At 35.8% G+C, this 27,921-nt stretch overlaps 1 protein-coding gene across 4 annotated transcripts in view; it reads left to right on the forward strand.

The window, feature by feature from the left end:
• Positions 1 to 27,921, forward strand: part of CNOT6L (CCR4-NOT transcription complex subunit 6 like) — a 121,003-nt gene that overhangs the window by 19,419 nt on the left and 73,663 nt on the right. For all 4 annotated transcript variants that reach the window (XM_043572409.1, XM_043572407.1, XM_043572406.1 and 1 more), the window contains exon 2: positions 25,414 to 25,535. In XM_043572409.1, coding sequence (XP_043428344.1) covers positions 25,424 to 25,535 — 112 coding nt within the window. In that variant the 5' untranslated portion in view covers positions 25,414 to 25,423. The remainder of the gene's footprint in view (positions 1 to 25,413; positions 25,536 to 27,921) is intronic.

The raw sequence follows: 27,921 nt of genomic DNA on the forward strand, positions 1-27,921 counted from the left end.
AGTTTGTTCTTCCCATGCCAGAAAAACAAACTGTTCTGAGTCACTATGTAGTCCATTCAGGTTACGTGGATTTAGGGTGTTAAGAGTATGATAGTAATAGGATTTCGGTATTCCTGGGTCTCTAGCCATAATATCATCTATCCATCTATCTTTGGGGTTTCTGAGGGGGCTATTCATATGAAAAAAATGAGAATTGAATTCTCAACTTTTTAATGTAGAAATTGTGCTGGACTATTTTAAAATCAGGACCTGTTTGGACCTCCTATGCTTCTATCCTCCCTGCTTCTAGATCAGTTTTTTAAAAAATCAGTTTCCCTAAAGAATCAGTTTGCTTAAATTATTAAAATTGTTTTCTTTTTTTTTTTTTTTTAAACAAAATTTAAATCTGGTGTAGTTAACATACATTGTTATGTTTCCGGTATGCGAAATGGTGATTCAATAAAAACTGTCTTCTTTCACTCAGCAAAATTATTTTGAAAGTTTTTCATGTTGTCATGTGTATCATCAGTAGGTCATTCCTTTTTATTGCTGAGTGATATTTCATTCTTACTACATTTTGTCAGCCTGTTGGTAGACATTTGGGCTGTTTACAGTTTTTGGCTATCATAGGTAAGAACATTGGAGATCAGTTGAGTCTTTGGACATATGTTCTTATTTTTCTTGGGTAAGTATTTAGTACTGGGATGTCTGGGTCTTACAGGTATATATTTAACTATTAAAGAAGCTGCCAAACTGCTTTCCAAAGTTTTACTGTTTTTCCTTATCTTCAGTGTATGAGAGTTCCTGTTGCTCCACATTCTTACCTGTCAGCCATTGTAATATTAACCATTCTAGCAGGGGTGTGGTGGTACCTCACCTTTTCTGTTTTATGGATCATGCTTTTCTGTTATTTAAGAAATTGCTGCCAGACTTGCAGTCATAAAGATTTTCACCTGTGTTTTCTTCAGGATGTTTTATAATTTTAGCTTTTACTTTTACAGCCCTCCTGTTTCTCTAAAACAGACATAAGGAAAACTCCTACAATCTAGAATAGTTGTGATTACTAGTGAATTAATAATACATGTAAATTAATACATGTTACATATTTTGAGTTAATTTTTGAATGTGGTGTGAGGTAAAGGTTGAGGCTTATTTGTCTGAATATGGCAATCTGATGGCTCTAGCCCTATTTATTAAATATTATCCTTTCCCTTTAGAATTGTATTGGCAACTCTGTTGAAAATTAATTGACCTTATACCTATGAATTTACTTCTAGATTCTCTTTTTGTTCTCAAATTGATCTGTTTACCTTTATGCTAACTTGTTGCCATGATTATTGTGGCTTTGTAATAACTCTTGAAATCATGTAGTATAAGCTTCTAATTTTCTTTTTCCTTTTCAAAGTTGTTTGTTCTAGGTCCTTTGTAGTTCTATGTAAATTTTATAAATTAAGAAAAAAATTTTTTAACGTTATTTATTTTTGAGGGAGAGACAGAGACAGAGCATGAGCAGGGGAGGAACAGAGAGAGAGGGAGACACAGAATCTGAAACAGGCTCTAGGCTCTGAGCTGTCAGCACAGAGCCCCACGAGGGGCTCAAACTCATGAACTGTGAGATCATGACCTGAGCTGAAGTCTGACACTTAACCCACTGAGGTACCCAGGCGCCCCTATAAATTTTTTGTAATGTTTATTTTTGAGAGAGAGAGAGACAGAGATAGTGCGAGTGAGCAGGGGAAGGGGCAGAGAGGGATAGAGAGAGAGGGAGACAAAGAATCTGAAGCAGGCTTCAGACTCCAAGCTGTCAGCACAGAACCCCATGCAGGGCTCGAACCCACAAACCCTGAGATCATGACCTGAGGCAAAGTCAGATGCTTAACGACTGAGCCACCCGGGTACCCCTCCATGTAAATTTTAGAATGTCTTGTCAATTTCCTTTTTTTTAAATTTATTTTTGAGAGACAGAGCGTGAGTGGGGGAGGGGCAGAGAGCAAGGGAGACACAGAATCCAAAGTAGGCTCCAGGCTCTGAGCTGTCAGCACAGAGCCTGACATGGAGCTTGAACCCACGAACTGCGAGATCAGGATTTGAGCTGAAGTCAGATGCTTAAGCCACCCAGGCACCCCTGAGCTTGTCAGTTTCTATAAAAACTACCTGCTTGGATTTGATTGAAATTTCATTGAATGTATAGATCGATTGGGGGAGAATTAACATCTTAACACTGTTGAATCTTCTGTTCTTTGAAGATGATGTATGTCTCCATTTATTTAGCTCTTTACTTTTTGTCAGCGTTGTACTTTTCAATGTCCAGATTTTGCACATCCAGCGTTGTAGTTTTCAATGTCCAGATTTTGCACATTTTTTTAAATTTGAATATAATTGACACATGATGTACATTAGTTTCACGTGTACAGCCTAGTGAGTTAACGAGTTTTATACTATGTTTGCACATCTTTTATCCAGTATTGTATAACTTTTTAAAATTAATAAAACATTTTTAATGTTTATTTGTTTTTGAGAGGGAGAGAGAGCGAGCACGGGCTGGGGAGGGGCAGAGAGAGAAGCACAGAATCCGAAGCAGTCTCCAGGCTCCCCAGCTGTCAACAGAGAGCCCGACCCTGGGCTCCAACTCATGAACTGTGAGACCATGACCTGAACCGAAGTCAGATAGTTAACTGACTAAGCCACCCAGGCGCCCCTCCAGTATTGTATAATTTTTGATGTTATTATAAGTATTAAAAAAAATTCAGCTTCTGATTGCTTGTTGTTTGTATCTAGAAATAAAATAGATTTTTGGGGTAATTCTGTCTTGTTTCCTGCAACCTTGCTGAATTTATTAATTCTAGTATCTTTTTTTGTAGATTTTGTAGCATTTTCTGCATATATGCAGTCATGTTGCCCGAGACCAAAGATGTGATTGATTCCTTCTTCCAATCTCAGTGCCTGTTACATCTTTTTCTTGTCTGATTGTGTGGGCTACAGTATTCAGAACAAAGTTGAATAGAAATGAGAGCAGTCATCTTTGCCTTATTCTTGATGTTGGCAGGAAAGCATTTAGAACTTAACTATGAAGTATGATATCTGTAGCTTTTTAATAGATGCCATTTATCAGACTATGTTCCCTTTTATTTTTTATTATTTTTTATTTTATTTTTTAAAAATTTACGTCCCAGTTAGTTAGCATATAGTGCCACAATGATTTCAGGGGTAGATTCCTTAATGCCCCTTACCCATTTAGCCCATCCCCCTCCCACAACCCCTGCAGTAACCAACCCTCTGTTTATTGTCCATATTTAAGAGTCTCTTATGTTTTGTCCCCCTCCTTGTTTTTATATTATTTTTGTTTCCCTTATGTTCATCTGTTTTGTCTCTTAAAGTCCTCATATGAGTGAAGTCATATAATATTTATCTTTCTTTGACTAATTTCACTTAGCGTAATACACTCCAGTTCCATCTACATAGTTGCAAATGGCAAGATTTCATTCTTTTTGATTGCTGAGTAATTCCATTGTGTGTGTGTGTGTGTGTGTGTGTGTGTGTGTGTGTATACATACCACATCTTCTTTATCCATTCCTCCATCGATGGACATTTGGGCTCTTTCCATACTTTGGCTATTGTTGATAGTGCTGCTATAAACATTGGGGGGCATGTGTCCCTTTGAAACAGCACACCTGTATCCTTTGGATAAATACCTAGTAGTACAATTGCTGGGTCTAGGATAGTTCTATTTTTAGTTTTTTGAGGACCCTCCATACTGTTTTCCAGAGTGGCTGCACCAGCTTGCATTCCCATCCATTTTATTTTTTAAAAGAGAATTCTTTGATCTTAAATAGGAATGCTGCTTGGATTTTTCCAAATGCTTTTTAATCTAAATGTAGGTGGATTGTATTGATTTTTTGGAATGTTAGCCCTTGTATTCCTGAGATAAGCACCACTTGGTATGATGTATCATCCTTTTATATATTACTAGATTTGATTTGCTAAAATTTAAAAAAACATTTTATGTGCTGTCTGGTTTTGATATTAGATAACATTCACCTCAACTCTATGGAAGAGCTTGTAGAGAATCCTACTGTTCCTTCTCTAAAGGCTATCCAAGGTTGAGAACCACTGGACTATAGATGATCATCTATTTCCTTCTATTTCCAAAATTTTAATTCTGTTCTCATATAATAGGAGGTATACATGCTCATAAAGAACAGCTTCTATGTCTTATTATTTAATGAATGACCTCTTTGGAGATGGATTAGAAGTAAGTTTGACACAGAGCAAGTTTGATGCTTGATTTGAATTTTTTAGTGAAGCAGAATTAACTCCAAGGAACTGAACATCTATAGGAGAGGGAAGTCAGGATTTACTATACTTAGTGGAATGCTAGAGTTGGTTTGAGCTGGTTTGAAAGAACCAGTTGTTACTATTTTGTTGTTAATTTTTCAGGAATTTTGCAAGCCAGTTACTGAATCCAACCTATTAAAAAGTTATTGACATAACAAAATTAAACCATATTAGAAGCAAATGCTGAAAACTCATAATTTCCTACTTATTTACTACTACTAATAATTTTGAGGTTATTTCCTTCTGAAATACAATATAATGATATGTTACTGGGCATCCTGTTGACAGCTTGAAATCTGCCTTTCAAAATTTGGAAATTTTGTACCACAAATACACATGGGGGTGTATGCACCACAGAAATAGGAACATGCTACAAATAGGGTTTAATTTGTTGTTGTTTCGGAACATGAGGAAATATTAATAATCCAGCTTATCTTTTTTCTCATGTACCATTACAAAATCAGTTATCTACTTGGGAATGAAGTAAATCTCTGCAAATTATAAAATAAGCATTTTACACTACACATTCTTTCTTTTTTTCTTTTTTAAATTTAAATTCCAGTTAGGTAGCATACAGTTTAATACAGCTTCAGGTGTGCAATTTATTTTTTTTCAAATTTTTATTTAAATTTCAGTTAGGTAACATACAGTGTAATATTAGTTTCAAGTATAGAATTTAGTGGTTCATCACTTACATACAACATTCCGTGCTCAACACAGCAAGTACCCAGCTTAAACTTTAATATGCTCTGAGTCTGTTGTGAATAGCACAAAAAATTAGGTAAACATTCTTGCAGTAATAGACAACCGTTGTCAGCAAAGAGAGTGCTCATATTTAGCAGCACCCATGACCTCTACTTACTAGGTGCCATTAACACCATTCCCCCAAGTTGTGACAACCAGAACACCAGACACTGACAAATATCCTTTAATGAACAAAATCACTGCTAGTTGAGAACCACATTTTTAGACAGGATTTCAGTGTGTGCTATGAGACTGCAATTTGTCATTTTAGTATTTCTTGGAGTCATGATAGTTGGATTAATCAGTATTTTTTAGACTGCCATGAGTTTTATGCAGATCTTTCTTACTTTCATGTTAGTACAGCTGCTTGATTTAGTTGTGCCTTCTAGATTGGTCAGTTGGTGACTGCTCAAAATGATGGGTAAAAAAAAAATTCTTTCTTGCCTGTATATGGGCCGGGGGGGGGGGGGGAGGGGTAGAGAGAGGGAGACAAAGAATCCCAAGCAGGCTCAGCACTGTCAGCACAGAGCCTGACTCTGGGCTCGAACTCAAAACCTTGAGATCATGACCTGAGCCCAGATCAAGAGTTGGACACTTAACCCGCTGAGCCACCCAGAGCCCCCTTTTCTTGCCTGTATAGATGCCATGGATTTATGGATTTAGGCATCTAGGGACATTTTCAGTGGATAACACCAGGCCTCAAGGTTTTGGTCATTACACTTTGGTTTCAAGAAGGAGAGACAGGGAAACACACACTGATGATTTTACTTCTTATAGCGTGCTCAGAGGTGGTTGGGGAAACAAATATTTTCAATCTCAGGAAAGAAAATTATTATATATTTTTTCTTTAATGTTTGTATTTGAGAGAGAGCGAGTGAGCAGGGGAGAGGCAAAGAGAGAGTGAGACACAGAATCCAAAGTAGGCTCCAGGCTCCCAGCTGTCAGCACAGATCCCGACGTGGGGCCAGAACTCAGGGACTGCGAGATCATGAACTGAGCTGAAGTCAGTTATTTTATTTGAGGAGTATTTTATTTGAATTAAAATTATTGAACTGAAGAATAAATACAGTGTGAAGTGTTATTGGTAGTATGTTTTTAAAACATGCTTTTAGATACAGTGTTTATGATTCAGATGTCTGTATTCTGGGAAGAATATGGTTTTGAATCTCTAAATTAAAAACATCTAGTATTTCCTTTAGATGCAGTTTGCTATATCAACATTTTTCATATTATTTTTTTTAATGTTTATTTACTTTTGAGAGACAGAGCACGAGCAGGGGAGGGGCAGAGAAAGAGGGAGATACAGAATTTGAAGCAGACTCCAGACTCTGAGCTGTCAGCACAGAGCCCGATGTGGGGTAGGGAGTCTTGAACCCATGAACTGTGCCAAACCCATGACCTGAGCCGAATTTGGATGCTCAACCTACTGAGCCACCCAGGCGCCCCTCATAATAACATTTTAAAAAATACTCTCATCCTCTCTCTGCTCCTCCTTCATTCATGCTCTGTCTCCCTATGTCTCTCAAAAATAAGTAAAAGTTAAAAAAAAAAAATAAAACAGGCCGCTTTGGTCACTCAGTTGGTTAAGCGTCCAACTTTGCTTCAGGTCATGATCTCATAGTCCGTGGGTTCAAGCCCCACATTGGGCTCTGTGCTGACAGCTCAGATCCTGGAGCCTGCTTTGGATTCTGTGTCTCCCCCTCTCTCGGCTCCTTCCTCATTCATGCTCTGTCTCTCAAAAATAAATAAAAGTTAAAAAAATTTTAAAAAATAAAAATACTGTTACGCATGTATATGAGTGATTTATAGATGAAAAATGTCCTTCATTCATAGCTTAAATAATGCTCAAGGAAAATCAGGTTAATTTCTGTAATCAAAATATTGGAAAAAGCTTCAGGAAAATATTATGAGTGCAACAGATGAATAAACCTTAGAGAAATTATATGCCACAGTATTACTTCTACGGTTTTAGTCTTTTAGTAACTATACATTTTGCAAAAATGCTTAAATATACTGTCTTTGATCAAGGAAAATATGGATGTTTAAATGGACAGTGATCTCTTTATGTAACTCATTTTGTGACTGTAAGTTTAAAATTACCTTCTTTTTTTTAATATGAAATTTATTTCAAATTGATTTCCATGCAACACCTAGTGCTCATCCCAACAGGTGCCTTCCTCAGTGCCCATCGCCCACCACCCCCCAGCCATCCCCCATCAACCATTAGTTGATTCTCAGTTTTTTTAAAATTACCTTTCTTAATTGGTAGAATTTCTTTTATTCATCTTTGCGTTTTTTAGAGTACAAAATTGTTATTTATCTTCATATTTTGCAGGTGTCTGTAGGTAATATATAACTTTCTCAGTATTGATAACATCCTAGATTATTAGAATTATGTCAGTTTTTTTTTTTTTAAGTGCCACGTGTGCATGATAGGGGGAGTGGCAGAGAGAGGGAGAGAGGATCCCAAGCAGGTTCCTTGCCGTTTGCACAGAGCCCAATTCTGGGCTCCCACAAACTGTGAGATCATTACCTGAGCTGAAATCAAGAGTTGGGCACTTAACTGACTGAGCCACCCACGCACACCTGTCAAAGATTATTTTTAAAAATGTGAAAGTTTCACGTGTATCTTCAAATATGTCAAAACCTTTTTAGTTTATAATTAAAAATAATAATGAAATACTGCACACCTATTAGAATGGCCACAAGCCATTTGCAGCATCAAATGCTGGAGAAGGTGTGGAGCAACAGGAGCTCTTTCATTGCTGGTTGGAATGCAAAATGGTGCAGTCACTTTAGAAGACTGACAGTTTCTTATAGAACTAAACATAGTCTTACCATATGATCCAGCCAGCAGTCATGCTCATTTGGTATTACACAAAGGAACTGTAAACTTATGTCCACACAAAAGTTTGCACACAGATGTATATAGCAGCTTTATTCATAATTGCCAAAACTTGGAAGCAACCAAGATGTCCTTTAGTAGGTGAGTGGATAAATAAACTCTGGATAAATAAACTCATGCACATTCAGGTAGTGAAATGTTATTCATTGCTAAAAAGAAATGAGCTATCAAGGCACAAGAAGCCATGGAAGAAGCTGAAATGCATATTACTAAGTGGAAAAAAAGTCAGTCTGATAAGGCTATATAATGTATGATTCCAACTGTGTAACATTTCTGGAAAGGACAAAACAGTGAATGCAGTCAAAGGATCAGTGATTGCCGGTTGTTAGAGAGGAGGGAGGGATGAGTAGGCAGAGCACAGAGGATTTTTAGGATAGTGACATTATTCTGTACAGTACTACAATGGTAGATACTTATCATTATAGATAGGTCAAAGCCCATTGGATGTAAAATAGCAAGAGTGAACCCTATTGTAAACTATGAACTTTGGGTGGTGATGTGTCAGCAAAGGTTTATTGATTGTGACAGATGTACCGCTCTAGTGGTGAATGTTGATAGCGGGGGTGGGGGGGGAGGATACTGTGTGGGGGACAAGGAGTATACGGGAACCCTATTTGCTGCTCAATTTTGCTGTCAACCTGAAACCTCTCAAAAGTAGTTTATTAAAAAGTCCTTTCTTCCTATTATAATAACAATATATTGTCAGCATAGAAAAGTTAAAGAATATAGCTAAATAAGAAAAATAAAAATTACCCACAATTCTATCCTTCTTTCTTTTTTTCATTCAAGTTGGTACACATTTTGTGTATACAGGTTGTTTTTGTTACAAAGATGGGATTATGGTATATGTAGTTTTTGTTTTCAGTTAGCAATACGTCTTGTATGCTTTCCCACATACATTAGTGTTCAACAATTTTTAAAAATTGAATTAGTACCCATCTACAAGTGGAGAACAGATTGTTCTGGTTTTTAGAGAGATGCTTTTTAACTAAAAATAGATTACCAGTTTTCTGGTTAGGCTACAAAAAGTAAATATCCACACTATTACCAATCTAACATAGTGTTTCTATTTGGCATTATTGTAGAACTGTAGATTGGCACAAATGCTGGGCATATTAGAACCAACTGATAGATTTGGGGTAAACCTTATTTCTGTAGTATTTTATATCTTATGTAACTTTGAAAAACTGTCATTTAATGATTTAAATAATTCTATATTCTATTTAAATAATTCTATATGTTTAAGTAAATAATAGAATTTTAAGGTAGTTAAAGGAAACTTATAATAGGCTGTTACCAATATAAAAGTTACTGGTTTTATTAGAGGCTAGTTCTTTTAAAAATTTTTTCTAATTTTTTTATTTTTAATATTTTAATATCGTTTTTTTATTTTTAATTTACATCCAAGTGAGTTAGCATATAGTGCTGTGATGATGTCAGGAATAGATTCCAGTGATTCATCCCCTATGTATAATACCCAATGCTCATCCCAACAAGTGTCTTCTCTAATGCCCTTTACCCATTTAGCCCATCCCCCCCACCCACAACCCCTCCTGCAACCCTCAGTTTGTTCTCTGTATTTAAGAATCTCTTAATGTTTTGTCCCCCACCTGTTTATATATTATTTTTGCTTCCCTTTCTTATGGTCATCTGTTTTGTATCTTAAATTCCTCATATGTGTGAAGACATACGATATTTGTCTTTCTCTGACTGGCTAATTTCACTTAGCATAATACCCTCTAGTTCTATTCACATAGTTGCAAATGGTAAGATTTCATTGTTTCTGATTGCTGAGTAATATTCCATTGTGTGTGTGTGTGTGTGTGTAGTACCTGTACACACATATATATGTATACAACCACATCTTCTTTATCCGTTCATCCGTTGATGGACATTTGGGCTCTTTCCATACTTTGGCTATTGTTGGTAGCACCATTATAAACATTGGGGTGTATGTGTCCCTTTGAAACAACATACCTGTATCCCTTGGATAAATATCTAGTAGTGCAATTGCTGTGTCATAGGGTAGTTCTATTTAAAAACTTTTTTTTTTTTAATGTTTATTTGTTTCTGAGACAGACGGAGCATGAGTGGGGGAGGGGCAGAGAGAGAGGGAGACACAGAATCCAAAGCAGGCTCCAGGGTCTGAGCTGTCAGCACAGAGTCTGACACAGGGCTCCACCTCACAAACTGTGAGATCATGACCTGAGCCAAAGTCGGTTGCTAAACCGACTGAGCCACCCAAGCGCCCCTATTTTTAATTTTTTGAGGAACCTGTATACTGTTTCCCAGAGTGGCTGCACCAATTTGCATTCCCAACAATAGTGCAAAAGAGATCCTGTTTCTCTGAATCCTCACCAACATCTATTGTTGCCTGAGTTGTTTATTTTAGCCATTCTGACTGGTGTGAGGTGGTATCTCATTGTAGTTTCAATTTGTATTTCCTTGATGATGAATGATATTGAGCATTTTTTCCATGTGTCTGTTAGCCATCGGAATGTCTTCTTTGGAGAAGTGTCTATTCATGTCTTTTGCCCATTTCTTCACTGGATTATTCTTTAAAGCAAGGATATACAATAATTTGGTTAGAGTTGGGGCACCTTATGTGGCTTAGTCAGTTAAGCGTCCGACTCTTGATTTCAGCTCGGGTCATGATCTCAAGATTTGTGAGCTCCCCTGTCTTCGGGCTCTGCACTGACAGAGCCTGCTTGGGATTATCTGTCTCTTTCTCTCTGTCCTTCCCCCACTCATATTTTTTCTCTCTCTTTCTCTGTCTCAAAAATAAGTATTAAAAAATTATGGTTAAGGTTGATTTTACTAACATTGTGAAGAATATATAGCTTCTTAGTTACTATTGTACATATTTTTGTCACCATTCTGGAATGACTGGCATCACTTCCTAACCATCACTAGAGAGTGCTTTCTCATTTATTCGTTTCAGAACTGTTCCCTGAGACGTAGGGCTTTATTATTTGGTATATTTCTTGCACTCTAATTTCCCCCCCTTCAAAGAGAATCATGAGGAAACTGAATTTTACAATATTTTTTCCCCTTAAGGTAATTCATTTGTCTATCTTAATTTTATGGAACTGAATTGGTATAGCTCTTTTGCTTGCTATATTTGATGTATCCATATATAAAAATTAGTGTCTTTCACTGAATAAGTATTAATTTAGACATTTTATGCTTTTAATGTAGCGATTTATGTGTCAATGCAACTATAGTGTTTTTCAGTAAAAATGTGTTAATTCTGAAATATTTGAATAGAAATTTGGGATGGCCTAATAAACATTTCTAAAACTATAGCCAAGTATCACTGAGTAGGAATTTTAAATGAACTCTCAGAAGCATAAATTTTGGAGTTTGTTGCATTTCTTAGGTATAAAATCATTCTTTCAGATGGAATAATCTTAAGTCTAGATTTCTACTTACATGTATTTCATGTATCTCATATTTGCATTTCACATATGTTTTTCAAAATCTGATAGAAGGGATTTATTTTAAACTTAAAAGAATGTATTTGTTGTGAGAGAGACAGAGCACGCAAGCAGGGAAGGAGCAGAGAGAGAGAGAGAGACAGAGCACGACCCAAGCAGGGTCTGCACTGTGAGCGCATAGTCCTACACAGGGCTCGCTCTCATAAACCATTAGATCACGACCTGAGCCGAAACCAATAGTTGGATGCTTAACCAACTGAGGCACCCACGCGCCCCTAGAAGGGATTTATTTTAGAGCTAGAAGCTAGGCTAGTTGCCGACTCTAAAGAATCCTCTACTTAGAGATAGTTTAAGTGGATTCTCTTAATTTCAAAGAAGACTATGAGTACACATTTTAGAATTGGATCTTATGCTAATTGGATCTGTTCACTAGTAATTATAACTGTGGTTGCTGGAAAGCTTGGGTTAAATGTGATGGCAGTCAGTGCTGTGCTATGGTTTGCTTTTCTGCTGGGAAGTGACAATATTTTTATTTATTTTTTAAAAATTATTTAAATCCAAGTTAGTTAACATATAGTGTAATAATGGTTTCAGGAGTAGAATTTAGTGATTCATCACTTACATATAACACCCAGTGATCATCCCAGCAAGTGCCCTGCCCTCCTTAATGCCCATCACCCATTTAGTCCATCCCCCCAACACCCCCCCCCCCCCCCCAGCAACCCTCAGTTTGTTGTCTGTATTTAAGAGTCTCTTATGGTTTGCCTCTCTGTTTTTATCTTATTTTTCCTTCCCTTCCCCTGTGTCAATCTGACTTGTCTTTTTCTGATTTATTTCACTTAGCTTAATACATTCTAATTCCATCCACATTGTTGCAAATGGCAAGATTTCATTCTTTTTGATCTCAGGAAGTGAAAATATTTTTGTATTTCCTATAAGTACAGAGCTGTTAAGGCATTTATAATGCCTTATATTATCAGACTCTGTAGAATACATGGGCCCATTTGGAAGTGTGACTAGAAGAAATGCTACTGAGCAGAAGAAAGTAAAGAGGAATGAAAGAAGGAGGCAACCAAGACTGGTAGTATCATGTTTATTATTAGACTGTCTTATGGCTGACAGATTTATATTAGGAAAATGATCTATAGGAAAGAGTCAGGAAAGCAAAACAGAAATTTGAACTTTCCATGGTCTTTCCTCTGCCCTCCTATATACAACACCATATCTCCATACTTAGCATGATAATTTTTAGCCACCCTCAACTGCTTATAATCCCCCTCTCTTGTGCGTGTTTGAGACAGGGGGAGGAGGGAGGGAGAGAGGGAGGGGTTTAACGTTTCAAATGACCCAGGTCACATAAGCTCTAATTGGCATCTATTAGTCAATAATAAAGTTGACTTATTGTGACTCTTTGATATTAAGTTACCAAGAGTCTGCAAAATGCTATGGATTTGTGTGATTTTACTTGCTAGTCAATTGATGCTATTTTTAGGCTAACATATTTATAAATGCCTTGAGAAGTTAGGGATAGGGAAATCCTACATTCCTGTTAGTTTATTTTCCTTTTTTACTCTCTTAGTGGTTTTTGGATGGGAAAGGAGTTTTTCCCCCCAACTTCTGTTTTACCAAGAGACAAGAAAGCTTAAATTACTGTGTTTCCTGAGTGTATTTCTGATGGCAATATTTTTAGTAATTATAAATTAACAGGTATATATCTAGTACATAAGAAAAAAATTCCCTTATTCCTTTTTCACTCTACCCTCCTTCCACCCTAGCCCCTCGCAGCCATTTACCAGTGATTGACATTTAACATTATATTAGTTTTAGTTGTATGGCATAATGATTTTATATATGTGTATATTGTGAAATGATTACCATAGTAAGTCTGGTTAACATCCATCACCACACATACTTAGATGGCTTTTTTCTTGTGATGATAACTTTAAAGATCTAGATCTTTAAAGAAAAAAATAATATATATATATTTTTTAATTTTTTTTTCAACGTTTATTTATTTTTGGGACAGAGAGAGACAGAGCATGAACGGGGGAGGGGCAGAGAGAGAGGGAGACACAGAATCGGAAACAGGCTCCAGGCTCTGAGCCATCAGCCCAGAGCCTGACGCGGGGCTCGAACTCACGGACCGCGAGATCGTGACCTGTCTGAAGTCGGACGCTTAACCGACTGCGCCACCCAGGCGCCCCGAAAAAAATATATTTTTTAAAGTAGGTTCCATGCCCAACATGGGGCTACCACTCCTGACTCTATAAGCTCAAGAGTCTCATGTTCTACTGATTGATCCAGCCAGGTGTCCCTAAAGATCTATTCTCTCAGCAACGTTAACATATGTAGCATAGTATTTAAACTTTTTTTTTTTAATGTTTATTTTTGAGAGAGTATGTGCTCGTGCACACAGAGAGGCAAAGAGAGAAGGACACACAGAATCCGAAACAGGCTCCAAGCTCTGAGCAGTCAGCACAGAGCCCGAAATGGGGCTGAGATCATGGGCTGTGAGATCATGACCTGGTGCTTAATCACCTGAGCCACCCAGGCACCCCTATATAGTACAATATTAAGTCTAAGGTACCATGTTGTACCTTATCCCCAAGACTTATTTTTTTAACGGGAACGTTATACCTTCTGACCCCCTTTATTCATTTTCCCTATCAGTCTGTTCTGTCTACAGTTCATTTTTAGTTTTTTTAGATTCCATTTATAAGATCATACAGTCTTTGCCTGACTTACTTCACTTAGCATAATGCCTTTAAAGTACATCCATGTTGTTGCAAATGAGGTTTTCCTTTTTATGGCTAAATAATATTTCAGTGTGTGTGTGTGTGTGTGTGTGTGTGTGTGTGTATTTTACCACATTTTCTTCATTTGCTCATCTGCCAATGGATACATAGGTTGTTTGCATGTTTTGGCTATTATAAATAATGCTACAGTGAACATGGAGGTGCAGATATCTTGTTGAGATAGTGATTTTGCTTCTTTGGATACACACCCAGAAGTGGAATTGCTGGATCATGTGGTAGTTCTATTTTTAATTTTTGAAGAATGTCTGTCTATACTGTTATCTATAGTGGCTGCATCAGTTTACATTTCTACCAGCAGTACACAGGGTTCCCTTTTCTCTGCATCCTTGCTAACACTTGTTATTCCTTGTCTTTTTGATGAGAGCCATTGTGGTTTTGATTTGCATTTCCCTGATGATTAGTGATGTTGAGCCCCTTGTCATATATCTGTTGATGCTTCTTGGAAAAATATCTTCAGATCTCCTACCCATTTTTTAACTGAATTGTTTTACCTATTGAGCTGTATGGATTCTTTACATATATGTTGGGTATTAATCCCTTATCAGGTACATGATTTGCAAATATTTTCTCCCATTCTATAGGACATCTTTTCATTTTGTTAGTTTCATTTACTGAGCAGAAGGTTTTTAGTTTGATGTAGTCCCACATGTTTTTTGTTGCCTTCGATTGTGGTGTCAAATCCAAAAATCATTGCTAAGACTTGTGTCAAGGAGCTTCCAGGAATTTTATGGTTTCAAGCCTTACATTCAAGTCCTTAATCCATTTTGAGTTGATTTTTGTATATAGTGTAAGATGCACATCCAGTTTCATTTTTTTGCATGTGACTATTCACTTTTTCCAACACAGTTTGTTGAAGAGGCTCTCCTTTTCCCATTGTATATTCTTGGCTCCTTTGTTGTAAATTGATTATATATGTGGGTTTGTTTCTGGGCTGTAGTCTGTTCCACTGATTTACATATCTTTTTATGCCAGTACCATGCTGTGTTGACTGCTAAGCTTTGTAATATAGTTCAAAGTCAAAGATCGTGGTGCCTCTAGCTTTGTCCTTCTTTCTCAAAATTGCCTTGGCCATTCAGGGTCTTTTGTGGTTGCATACAGATTTTAGAATTACTTGTTTTATTTCTCTGGAAAAGTGGCCGTTGGAATTTTGATAGCGATTATATTGAATCTGTAGATTGCTTTGGGATAGTATGGACATTTTAGCAATATTCTTCCAAACCATGAGTGTAGACTATCTTTCCGTTTCTTTGTGTCATCAATGTCATAAAGTGTTTGTTGTACTCATCTTTCATCTCCTTGGTTAAATTTATTCCTAGGTATTTTATTCTTTTTGATGCAGTTGTAAATGGGATTGTTTTCTTAATTTCTCTTTCTTATACTTATTAATAAAGTATATAGAAATGAAATAGTTTTGTGTGTTTTGTGTCTTGCAACTTCCCTGAATTTATTAGTTTGGCAGTTTTTTGGTGGAGTCTAGGGTTTTCTATGTATAATGTCATGTCATCTGCAAACAGAATTTTACTTCTTTTAAAGTTTGGATACCTTTTATTTTTCTTGCCTAATTGCTCTGGTTATGACCACGAGTACTATGTTGAATTAAAGTGGCAAGAGTGGGCATCCTGTCTTATTCCTGATCATAGAGAAAAAGCTTTCAGCTTTCACCATTGAGTATATTTGCTGTGGTCTTGTCATACAGCCTTTATTATGGTGAGGTACATTGTACTTACTTTGAGTATTGTAATGATATTTTTAATTTCTCCCAATGCATTTGACATTCAACTATGTTGTGTTTATCATTAGTTTGGTCCTTTTTCTAACTGAGTAGTATTTCGTTGTATGACTGTACCACAGTTTATGTAATTGTCAATTGAAGATCATTTTATTTTTTTTCAAGTTTGGGGGGCTTATGAATAAATTTGCTGCAAACATTTACATATAGTTTTTTGTGTGAACATAAATTTTTCTTTTGCTTGGGTATATACCTAGAGATGAAATTGAAGGTTGTATAAAAGTATGTTTAACTTGATGAGGAACAACCAAACTCTTTCACAGTGGCAGTACTGTTTTGCTTTCCACTAGCAAAATGTGAGGGTATGTATGGGTATATGTATGTATGCATGAATATATGTGTATATATATAAATATGTGTTTGTGTATATAAACATAAACACAAAGACAGGTATGTGTGTGTGATATCCTTGTTGGCCCTAGTATTGTATGTGTGTAGTGATATTTCATTGTCACTTGAGGTTGAATTTCCAAAATGCATATAGTTGAGTATTTTTCATGTGCTTATTTTGTATTTGAGTATCTTTGGTGAAGTGCCTGTTGAAATCTTTTGCCAATTTTTTTATTAGGTTGTTTTTCTTAAGATTTTGTTTTGAGAGTTCCTTTTATATACTGGAGTGCTTTTACAGATTTGTGTTTTGCAAATAATTATTCTCAATCCTGGGCATGTCTTTTCATTCATCTCTCTTTTTTTTAATTTTAATTTTTTATTTTTTAATACTACATCCAAATTAGTTAGCATATAGTGCAACAATGATTTCAGGAGTAGATTCCTTAGTGCCCCTTACCAATTTAGCCCATCCCCCCTCCCACAACCCCTCCAGTAACCCTCAGTTTGTTCTCCATATTTATGAGACTCTTATGTTTTGTCCCCCTCCCTGTTTTGATATTATTTTTGTTTCCCTCCCCTTATGTTCATCTGTTTTGTCTCTTAAAGTCCTCATATGAGTGAAGTCATGTGATATTTGTCTTTCTCTAATTTCACTTAGCATAATACCCTCTAGTTCCATCCACGTAGTTGCAAATGGCAAGATTTCATTCATTTTGATTTCCGAGTAATACTCCATTTTATATGTATATATATATGCGTGTGTGTGTGTGTGTGTGTGTGTGTGTGTGTGTATACACATAACACACACACACACACACATACCACATCTTCTTTATCCATTTTCCTCCATCAATGGACATTTGGGCTCTTTCCATACTTTGGCTATTATTGATAGTGTTGCTATAAACATTGGGGTGCATGTGTCTCTTTGAAACAGCACACCTGTATCCCTTGGATAAATACCTAGTAGTGCAATTGCTGGGTTGTAGGGTAGTTCTGTTTTTAGTTTTTTGAGGAACCTCCATACTGTTTTCTAGTGTGGCTGCACCAGCTTGCATTCTCATCATTCATCTTTCAAAGAGGAAAAGTTTAAAATTTTCATGATATTCAGTTTATCAGTATTTTTCTTATATGGATCATACTTTGTGTTTTATCTTAGAAATATTTGCCTAATCCAAGGTCTTAATTTTTCTCTTATGTTTTCTTCTAAAGTTTTATGGTTTTTGGTTTTACACTTAAATTTACTATCCTTGTAAGTTTGTTTATGGTACACGGTTGGATTAATGCCTATTTATTTATTTTTGCATGTGGATGTCTAATTGTTCTAGTAGCATATTTTTAAAAATCTATCTCTATTACACATTTGTGGAAAATCTATTGGCCGTGTGGTTCTATTTCTAGTTTCTCAGTTCTGTTCTTTTGAACTATATGTGTCTATCCCTTTTCATCCATACAAAACTGTCTGGATTACTATATCTTTATAGTAAGTCTTGATATTAGATAGTGGGTGCACCCAAGTGTATATATTTTTTTCAAAAGTATTTTGGCTATTCTAGATTTCTGTATATAAATTTAAGAATTAGCTTGTTGATTTTTACGTGGGGAAATATTTTGAAGAGGTAAAAGATGACTTAAACCATGAAGGGTGGATAGAATTGGGCATCCACTGAAAGACATGAAAATGTATATATCAGAGGAACTAGAAAACACAAGCTACACCAAAAAAGTGAAAGGATAAAAAGGGTTAGGGGGAAGAAATCATAGTCCTGGAAATATTGATGTGAAAATTTTGGTCTAATTATCTCCCATTTTCTGCAGGATAATTAGATTGTGTTCAATATATTTAGATAAGTGAGAGGCAGTAAGTAAATACAAGAGGCATTAAAGCATAGTGATTGTTAGCTAGGGACTAAGACCTAATTTGGAATGTAAGAGAAGAATTGTAAGCTTTTGTTGTCCAAATCAATTACTGATGAAATAAAATGAAATGTGCTAATTATTTTGAAATTTTGAAGTGATTGGTACATTTATAATCTCAGGTCTCCATTTTTCCTTTTATTATTTATGTTTTATGTTGCTTTTGCTGTGTTCTGGTATTCCACATATGAGGGAAAATTTCAAATGTGCGGAAAAGTTCTATTCTGATTCTCTCCCCCCGCCCCCCGCCGCATAGTGCTTTCTTTAGCTGACAAGTAGACTATGCCCTCACTGCTTTATGGAGTTAGAAGCTTCTTTTAGTTATCATTGTGGATTAACATAAAGCTACCTTTGGATTACCTTTAGAAAGAAGTATAGTAACCATTATGACATCTCATTTTCATCCATGTATGCCTATGCATTTTGTTTGGGTAGGTAACTAGTTTGGCTTGGAATTTGAAGTAGATCCTGAAGAATAAACTGAATAGAATGAAGACACATTGAATTCAAATATTTTTATTATTATTATTATTTTTAGTAATGTCTACACCCAATGTGGGGCTTGAACTCATGACTCTGAGATCAAGAGTTGCATGCTCATCTGATTGAGCCAGCCAGGCATCCTGAGTCTAAAAAGACTAAAAGAATCCTTGTTACTGTTATCTAATTACTTGGTTTCTCAGTAAGGATCATAGAATAAACAATGTCGCAGTGTTAGAAGAGTATTTGCTATCACCTTAAATTAAATGTACTTATAAGTGTTTAGCCTCATTATCTTTGGTCCATTCCCCAATATTCAAACTTGGGGCACCTGGATGGCTCAGTTGGTTAAGCATCCGACTTCTGCTCAGGTCATGATCTCACAGGTCCCATGTGTTTGAGCCCTGCATCAGATTCCGTGCTAACAGTGTGGAGCCTGCTTGGGAGTCTCTCTTTCTCTCTGCTCCTCCTTCACTTGTGCTTTCTCTCTCTCTCTCTCAAAAATAAACCATAAAAAAAAAAAAAAAGTAAATGCTTCCCTGTATTTCTTTGAAAAAACAATAAAACAAAAACTTGCCATTCTTGTCCTGGGAGCTGTAGTCTCTCTACTTGTCATTGACCATTCTGTGGATTACCTATTACATTTGGCCCTTGAACACCTCAGAGGTTAGGAACACCAATCCCCCCCTGCATTTGAAAATTCATGTACGACTTTATATTACCCTAATAATGGCCTACTGTTGACTGGAAGCTTTACTGATAACATGAAGTGTTGATTAACACATACTTTGCGTGTTATATATATTGTATTCTTATAATAAAGTAAGCTAGAGAAAAGAAAACGGTATTAAGAAAATCGTAAGAAACAGAAAATACATTTTCCGTAGTGTAAAAGATCTGCTTATAAGTAGACCTAAGCAGTTTTTTAAGGGTCAGCTTCACTACCCTTTAGTTGTACTCTTTCAGAATAGTGACAAGAGGGAACAATGCAACTACCTGATAAGGGGGGTGGTGGGGGGGAAGGTAGTAACAAGAAGTGCCAAATTCTTTATAGCACTATTTGGAAGTAAACTATACATTCTATAACTTTATTTTAAAGCAGTGCTATGAAAATGGTATAAGCTACGTGAAGGCAAGGATGTTGTTGGTCTTGTTTACTTTAGAAGTCCTAGTGCTTGGTGTAATACATGATGGTAGTAGGTCTACAATAAGTATTTGTTGAATAAATGTTAAACTGGTCAGAAACATGAAATTCCAAAAACCTGAGGTTATTATTTTTTTTAAATAAAATGACTTTACCATCATAAAACATGGATTTTGCTTTGTTTTGTTTAGTGTTTAGAGTGAGAGAGAGTCATGAAAACTTTGAGGTTCTTTTTGAGTAGGCTCCACACCCAGTGTTGGGCTTGAACTTACAACCCTGAGATCAAAAGTCGGATGCTCCACCAGCTGAGCCACTCAGGTGTCCCAAGCTTTGGGGTTCTTTTTGAATGTTTGCGTTATTACCATATATGGACGTTAGCTAAATATGTCATTGCAGATAAATGCCACCAGAGAGGCCCTTGTATAGACCTGTAGTGGGAAATGCTGATGAAATCATTATCTCAGGGTATGTTTTAAGCTCTTAAGTGTCATCAGTCTTTATCACTATGATCCTGCTGTATGCAGTGTGATTTGCTAAGGCACTTTTTTTTTTTTTAGTATCTGCTGGTGAGCCCATTCAGGGAAGGTATAAATTTTATATGGCAATTACAATGATTAAGAGTTCTGTATAGTTAAATATTGATGAAGAAATAAAAACTTCAGAAATGCTGCAGCACAAGGGTTAGTTTGCTTTATTAAAAAAAGTTGAACTGGGGCGCCTGGGTGGCGCAGTCGGTTGAGCGTCCGACTTCAGCCAGGTCACGATCTCGCGGTCCGTGAGTTCGAGCCCCGCGTCAGGCTCTGGGCTGATGGCTCAGAGCCTGGAGCCTGTTTCCGATTCTGTGTCTCCCTCTCTCTCTGCCCCTCCCCCTTTCATGCTCTGTCTCTCTCTGTCCCAAAAATAAATAAACGTTGAAAAAAAAAATTAAAAAAAAAAAAAGTTGAACTTAGATTTATTTTCTCAGAAAGCAAAATGGCCTTAATGCTTAAGACCAGATGGGAAGGATGGATATTAGGTAGGTAGGTATTCAATAAATAACAAATAATGTGTTATTTGGGAATAACCTTTGGGAATAAATGTCAATATAATACAGATTTATCTGAGAATGTGTAAAATATAATAAATCATAGACATCTTGCTCTAAAAGTTAAGCAGAAATATCTAGTGTGGGCTTAATTTTGTCTTCCTCTAACTTTGGGAACCCTGCCAGCATCTGTATTTCTGCCAAAGATTACTTTGCAGACTACAGTTGAGATGACCAGTTAATATTTGTATGGAAATAAATGTATGTTTAATGATTTTTATTTTAGAGTTGAGTTAGAAGTCTCTGATTCATTATGAAACATTCTTTGGTGCTTGTAGCATTCTTTCTTTCTTAGACTGAGTTCTAAGTAATAGTAATTGTGGTGTACTATAAACTTGGATAAAATGACCTTAAATTTGGACAGGATGTGAGAGGGAAACTTTGGTTTAATACCACAAGAACTTACATCTTTATATGTACTATACAGGCTGCTCTTTTTTTAAGTTGTTCCAGATGACTATCTATTAACAGAAGTCCAGTTCTAGCTTTAAAAGTTTGCTCTGATTTGGCTCAGATAGATTTTGTTCTGTTTGGGAGCAGGGAGCAGTTGTGTTATTTTATTAGCTTCAGATATAAAATTTGAGATTTGGGATTCTTTAGCAATAGTGTATTTGGATGTATTTCATAAATATTTCATAATATGCTGTTCATTGAAACAACATGATATACAGGTATGTTACATTTTTTTGTTTTGGAAGCTCCATTTAAAATTTTTCTAGGGCAGGGGGCACCTGGGTGGCTCAGTTGGTTTAGCATCCAACTTTGGCTAAAGCCATGATCTCACAGCTCCTTAGTTTGAACCCTGCATTGGGCCCTGTGCTGACAGCTAAAAACCTGGAGCCTGCTTTGGATTCTGTCTCCCTCTCTCTCTGCCCTTCTCCTGCTCTCCTACTCTCTCTCAAAAATAAACAAACATTAAACAAATAAAATACAAATTTCTAGGTCAAAGTAGCTCTAGTGTTATATATAATATTGCTTGTAATTGAAAAAAAATTGAAATACATTTTCTATGAAGTTCATATTTTATAAGTTCATGTGAGGTTTTTCCTGTGGAACAGAAGGGAAACTAATGAAAATCTTCACTATGTGGTAGTGATTAATCAGCTTTCAATGGTGGAGACTAAAACTAGTTTACTTTTAGGATAGTTCATGTGGGAACTAAGAAGTTGGACATAATTCGGTTCTTTGGCCAGGACTGATGGTAACTCTCACAAATTTTGCACTAGGATCTGGGAAGGTCATGTAGGTGCTATGCTAAGATCGAATGGATGGAAAGTGGGTGGCAGGTTTAAAGAAGTTTATGTAGTTAGCATTTGGGGAGCTATGTGGAGTATTTTTTATAGTGTTGAAATAGGGTCGAAGACTGGAAAGTTAGACAGGTTGTGTTGCCAAAGGGGCTTTTATTGTACTCTGTTACAAGATAAGGATACCCAGTATAAATTAGGTTGATGTAATGGGAGGATCCTCTGGGAACTGATGTAAGATGTTGTAAAAATTAGAAAGTCATGGAAAAACCAATTCAAAAGCTTCCTGTTGAATCAATTTGAAAAAGAATATAGGGAAAGGAATTAGCTGTTAGGCTTTCCAAAATAAAACATTTCTATTTTTTAGATAAAATGTATTCATCACTCAGTATTTAAGTCTTGGAATGACGTGTATATGAGACTGTTAGAAACCACACTATCGGTGTCACATTTAAAGAGTTAAATACATTTGAATTAGTATTTTATATTTTAATTTATTTTGAAATAGGTTTTTGAGGTATGTCTCCAATGTGCAAAGTTGGTGATGAGGAACTGAGAGGGAAAAAATAAAGCTGAATAAGAGGCTTTAATATTACCAATTTCCCAAATTTGAATTCTCTAAGTCTTTAGTAGCAATTTTGAAAACCTGATGTTTGAGACAGTAGTGATCACCAGAACTGAAGACTCTACTAAGTTGCTCGTTAATCAACCCAAAAGTAAAATGTTACCACTTTAATCAGACTATTGAAATCTATATTCATTTTTAATTAAGTGCTTGTATTTTCATTGGCTTCCTAATCAAATCTGGAAGAGATCTCTGACCCCTAATATGGCAGTATTAATATTACTTTGGTTTTACATGTAAACACTGGTAAACGTTTCATGGATTTGCTTTCCAGGAACAGATTTTATAAATTTTAGTGGATTTAAGAAGATGGAAACTTGTGAAAAACTAAAAAAAATCATTTTATATAGTAGATGATTTCAAGATTAGAATTAGAGGGCCAGAAGAGATGGCAATTATTGACCTATATAGATTTTTAAAAATATTTAGGGAAATTGAACATGTCGATTAATTAGCATTTCCTGGGAATAATTTTTAGAAAAGCATTGACTGAAAATTGGCTGTGAGATGGAAAAAGCAGAAGGAAGGTGGCAGATTTTAGTATTACAAAGCATATATTCATTCCACAAATACATATTAAGGGCCTACTATTTGGAAGGAACTATATAGCAATATAAAAATGATATGCCTCCACACAGAAATGACTGATAGTCCCCTTAAGGAACATACCATCCAGTGGGAGCCATTATTAAAAACCACATTCAGTTGACCTCTATGTTTTATGAAAACGAATTAGAATTTTGAAACATTTGTTTTGCATATTTTGCAGTCTTTATTTTTTACCCATCCGCAATGTAGTTCATGGATTTTGTAGCATGTTGTTTGTGTGTTTTGGCTTTCCTTAATCTTGTGTTTTTGCAGATTTTCATATTAGTATGCAGAAGTACTCACAGAGGTACACATTCCTCATGCACGGTAGAAATTCTGAAAATCTTGTTACCTAAAAATTTTATTTTTTGAAGTATTTTATATAGGCCGAATGTGGTATAAATCAAGTTTTTTTCCCATGGAAAATTATCATATTCTTTGTGCTGTATGAAGATCCTGGGGATATGTATGGGAAATAAAAGGGTCAGTATGAACCAACTTGTATGATAAGATTAAAGCAGAAGGAAGGGCTTAACCTGGAAACTTGGAAGCAGACTACTGTTAAACAGATTAACAAATCTGGAAAACTTTCTCTTTTTACCCCTTTTAAAAGAGGAAAGTGACTATTTTACCTTCAGAAATATGAGTAGATTATGGTGTAGGAAATTTTGATTCTGTTCTTATAAACTAGCTTTGATTTTTTTGAAACATAGAATACCACTAATTTTTCTTTATTCTCTGTATATAACAAATTTCAGACCATGTGAAAGTAAATTACATTGAATTATAAATTCTAAACTTTAGTTGGAAACACTCTCAGATCGAGACACTTGGTTTTGGGGTGTGTGTATGTGTATGAAATATGAACAAAGAGAACCAATATACTAATAACAAGGCAACTTACAGATAGCATGTAGGATTTTAATTAGGTTCAGGGCTTTGTCATTTGCTATTATTGCTATATCTAAACTGGATTTTATTTTCTGCCAGTTACCAAGCAGTAATTCTTGTGTTGGACTCCTTGAATGGTTACTTTCAGTGCCATTTGTCATATGCTTCATACATTGCACACTTGAGGATTTTTATATCTAGTTTTTACCATTTGTGATCAGTCAGTGATTATTTTGGCAGTTACATGAAGAAGAGTATATAATAATACCAGTTTCAATTCGGTGGCATGGACACTTCTGAGAGTGAAAAGGAATGATGCTGCCTAAGAACAACAGGTTAAACCAAGACAGGCTCATACTAAGATATCATTCTGTGTGATGCTTTTGACTGCAAGTGATGAAAAACACAAGCTAAACTAGTTTAAACAATAAGTAATATATATTGGTTTGTGTATGCAAAAAGCCCAGTGTTCGGGAGTCCTACAGGTATGATTTGGTGAGGACTCTGGCTTTGTCTATTTTCTAGACTCTGACTTCTGTGGCTGGTTTCCCTTATAATCGTTGGATGGTTGCCAGTAGCAATCTGGGCTATATTCTTCTATGATTAGCAGGATAGAGAAGCCTGAATAGAATGCGTCTTAAGCTTCATGGTTATTAGATACATCTGAGCTAATCTCTGTGACAAGAGGAATGTCATGTGCTGATTGTCTTAAATACAAAATATTTGAATATCACCGAGGCAAGGAGGACAGGATTACTTTGATATTGTTAGAGTAGTCAAAATCCATTCAGAAAACTGGTGTAGGGTCTGTCTGTTTGGGAAAGCAAGACTGCTAAAGCAAGAACGGGTGGAAGTTTGGGAAGCAACTACAAAGTTCAATGTGAAATGCAATGTCTTTGCTTATTCGCATTTTCCCTTATGCATCTGTTACTGAGTTCCTGCAAGAGCCTAACATACTGCAGACATGTTTTCTTCTAGTGAGAATTTCTAGTATGAAATGACTTAGCCTGGCAAGGGAAAAGGAAAAGAAAATTTACATCCCATTTTTCTTTTTTTCTGTGAGACTGTGGTAATTGTTGATTATCCTTTTTTTTTTTTAAACAGACTAATAGGGATGCCAAAGGAAAAATATGATCCTCCAGATCCTCGCAGAATTTATACCATCATGTCAGCAGAGGAGGTAGCCAATGGGAAAAAATCTCACTGGGCAGAATTAGAAATCTCGGGTGAGTGGAATCTGAAGCGTTTAATCCAGGATATAATAACAATAATGAGCAAGAATTGAGTATTGTATTTATTCCTATGTTGTACATTTGTAATTAGATGAACTAATTGAGAAAATAAAAGATTCTGAGTACTGGTGTTTAATTTACCTGTGACTAAATATCTTTTTCCTGTTCTTTCTTTTGAAATAATACCTTGAGCCAGAGTTGGCATCTGAAATTGAGGACATTGGGAGTTTAGTTTCTGAGTAACCAGGTTCTTTGATATAATAGATTTAATTTTGGCTATTGCAGAGTAATTATTTTTGGAAATTGAAATCTTTGCCATTTTCCTATCATCTTAGTGTTGGCGTAGTAGGAAGCTTAGAAGCTGTTGATTCCAAAAAATAACTGTATTACATGACCTTTCATGTTTAGGATTTGTTCAGATAGAATATGATTCCTAAAAACTTATAGTCCTAGTGTACTAGTGAGAAAAAAATCAGACAAACTCAAGCTGAAAAACTCAAACTGCAAAATACCTAACCTAGTAATCCTCAAAAGTGTCAAGGTCATAAAAAACAAGGAAAGACTGAGAAACTGTCACAGACCATAAGAGACTAGGGAGACATGATGACTAAATGCAAAATGGTATCTTGAATTGGATCTTATAACAAAAAGATGGAAAAACTGGTGAAATCCAATATAAAATCTGTACATTAGTAATGTACCAATAATGTACAAAAGTAATGTACTAATATTAGTGTCCTGGTTTTGACAAATGTATCATGATAATATAAGAAACTAACATTAGGGGAACTGGATGAGAGGTATACAGGGACTCTATATTATCTTGGTAGCTTTTCTATAAATCTAAAATTATTATAAAGTTAAAAGTTTATTAAAAATAGAATATAATTACTGTTTTTTGTTTATTAATTGGTATAATACAGATAATGTAGAATGTGATACCCCTGTGTCTCCCCCCCCCCCCCCCGCCCCCCACAGGCTTTCATTGGGAAGCATTAAACCCACATTATAGTGTTAATAGCAAGAATTACCTGTATATTTAGCTTAAATGTAATCTGGTGGGTAAATGTTGGTAATCAGAAGAGTGAATATCAGCAGATCCTATTGCGCTAACCCAGGGTTTCTCAGTTAGGCACTGCTAACACTTAGGGCCAGACAGTTCTTTGTGGTTGGGAGCTGTTGTGTGCACTGTAGGTGATTTAGCAGCATTCCTGGTCTTTACCCACTAGATGCCAGTAGCACTCCTCTTTTTTTTTTTTTTTAAAGGACATTAATTTTAACTTCATTGTAGACATGATAATTGGAATTTTGAATTTTTTTAATGTTTATTTTTGAGAGAGACAGTGTGAGTGGGGGAGAGGCAGAGAGAGAGCTGTCAGTACAAATTCCCACATGGGGCTTGAACTCACAAACTGTGATATTATGACCTGAGCTGAAGTCGGATGCTTAACTGACTGAGCCACCTAGGCGCCTCATGATATTGGAATTTTGATAATGAAGATAGTTCTCCAGCAGTTTGGGTCCTTAATATGATAGTTAGCCACATATATGTTTAAATATAAGTTAATATTAACATGTTAATATATTAAGTGTATATTAAGTTTAAAAGGCGAAAGATTTATGTGATCTGAAGAGAAACCAGAGTATATATTAAGTTTAAATACATATGAATATTAACATGAGATATTACCATTTTGTAAATAATTCCATTAAAACACACATGGGATAAAAGGTCGCTGTAATACATATCAGTGGACATCTTAGGGACTATAATTTACATAAATTATAATTTTTTAAGCTGAAGTATAGTTAACACACATTGATACATTAGTTTCAGTTATACAGCATAGTGTTTAGCAGTATTCCCGGCCTCTACCCACTAGATGCCAGTAGCACTCCTCTGGTTTTGACAACGAAGAATGTCTCCAGAGTCCCAAAGTCCCTTGGGGAATAAAATCAAAATTGCCCCTGGTTGAGAACCACCTGATTAAATCCCAGGTAAGACTTAAATAAGTTTCTTTCACCACAGCCTCTCTTCACTTGAACACTTTCTTTCCTATTAAAATACAAAATCCTAGCTGGCACCTGAGCCTGATAATAGATAGCATGAAGGAACCTGTGACAGAACCCTGGACAGATCTGAGCTTGAGTTGACTGCTTGATAGCTATGTGAAAAGTAACATGGACCATTTGACATTTTGTGGCCTCTATACACCTTCCACTGCTCTTTTAATCAAGATCTGTTGTTTCGAATGTGATATGTAATTAAATTCTATTTTACTTCTGTAAAGTTTATAAAATGATCTTCATATAAATTATTAAGATAATATCCCACTTTACAGCAGCTGCGGTTAGGTGATTTGCCCAGATCTATATAGCT

The sequence above is a fragment of the Prionailurus bengalensis genome, chromosome B1, assembly GCF_016509475.1.
Source record: "Prionailurus bengalensis isolate Pbe53 chromosome B1, Fcat_Pben_1.1_paternal_pri, whole genome shotgun sequence".
Taxonomy (NCBI): domain Eukaryota; kingdom Metazoa; phylum Chordata; class Mammalia; order Carnivora; family Felidae; genus Prionailurus; species Prionailurus bengalensis.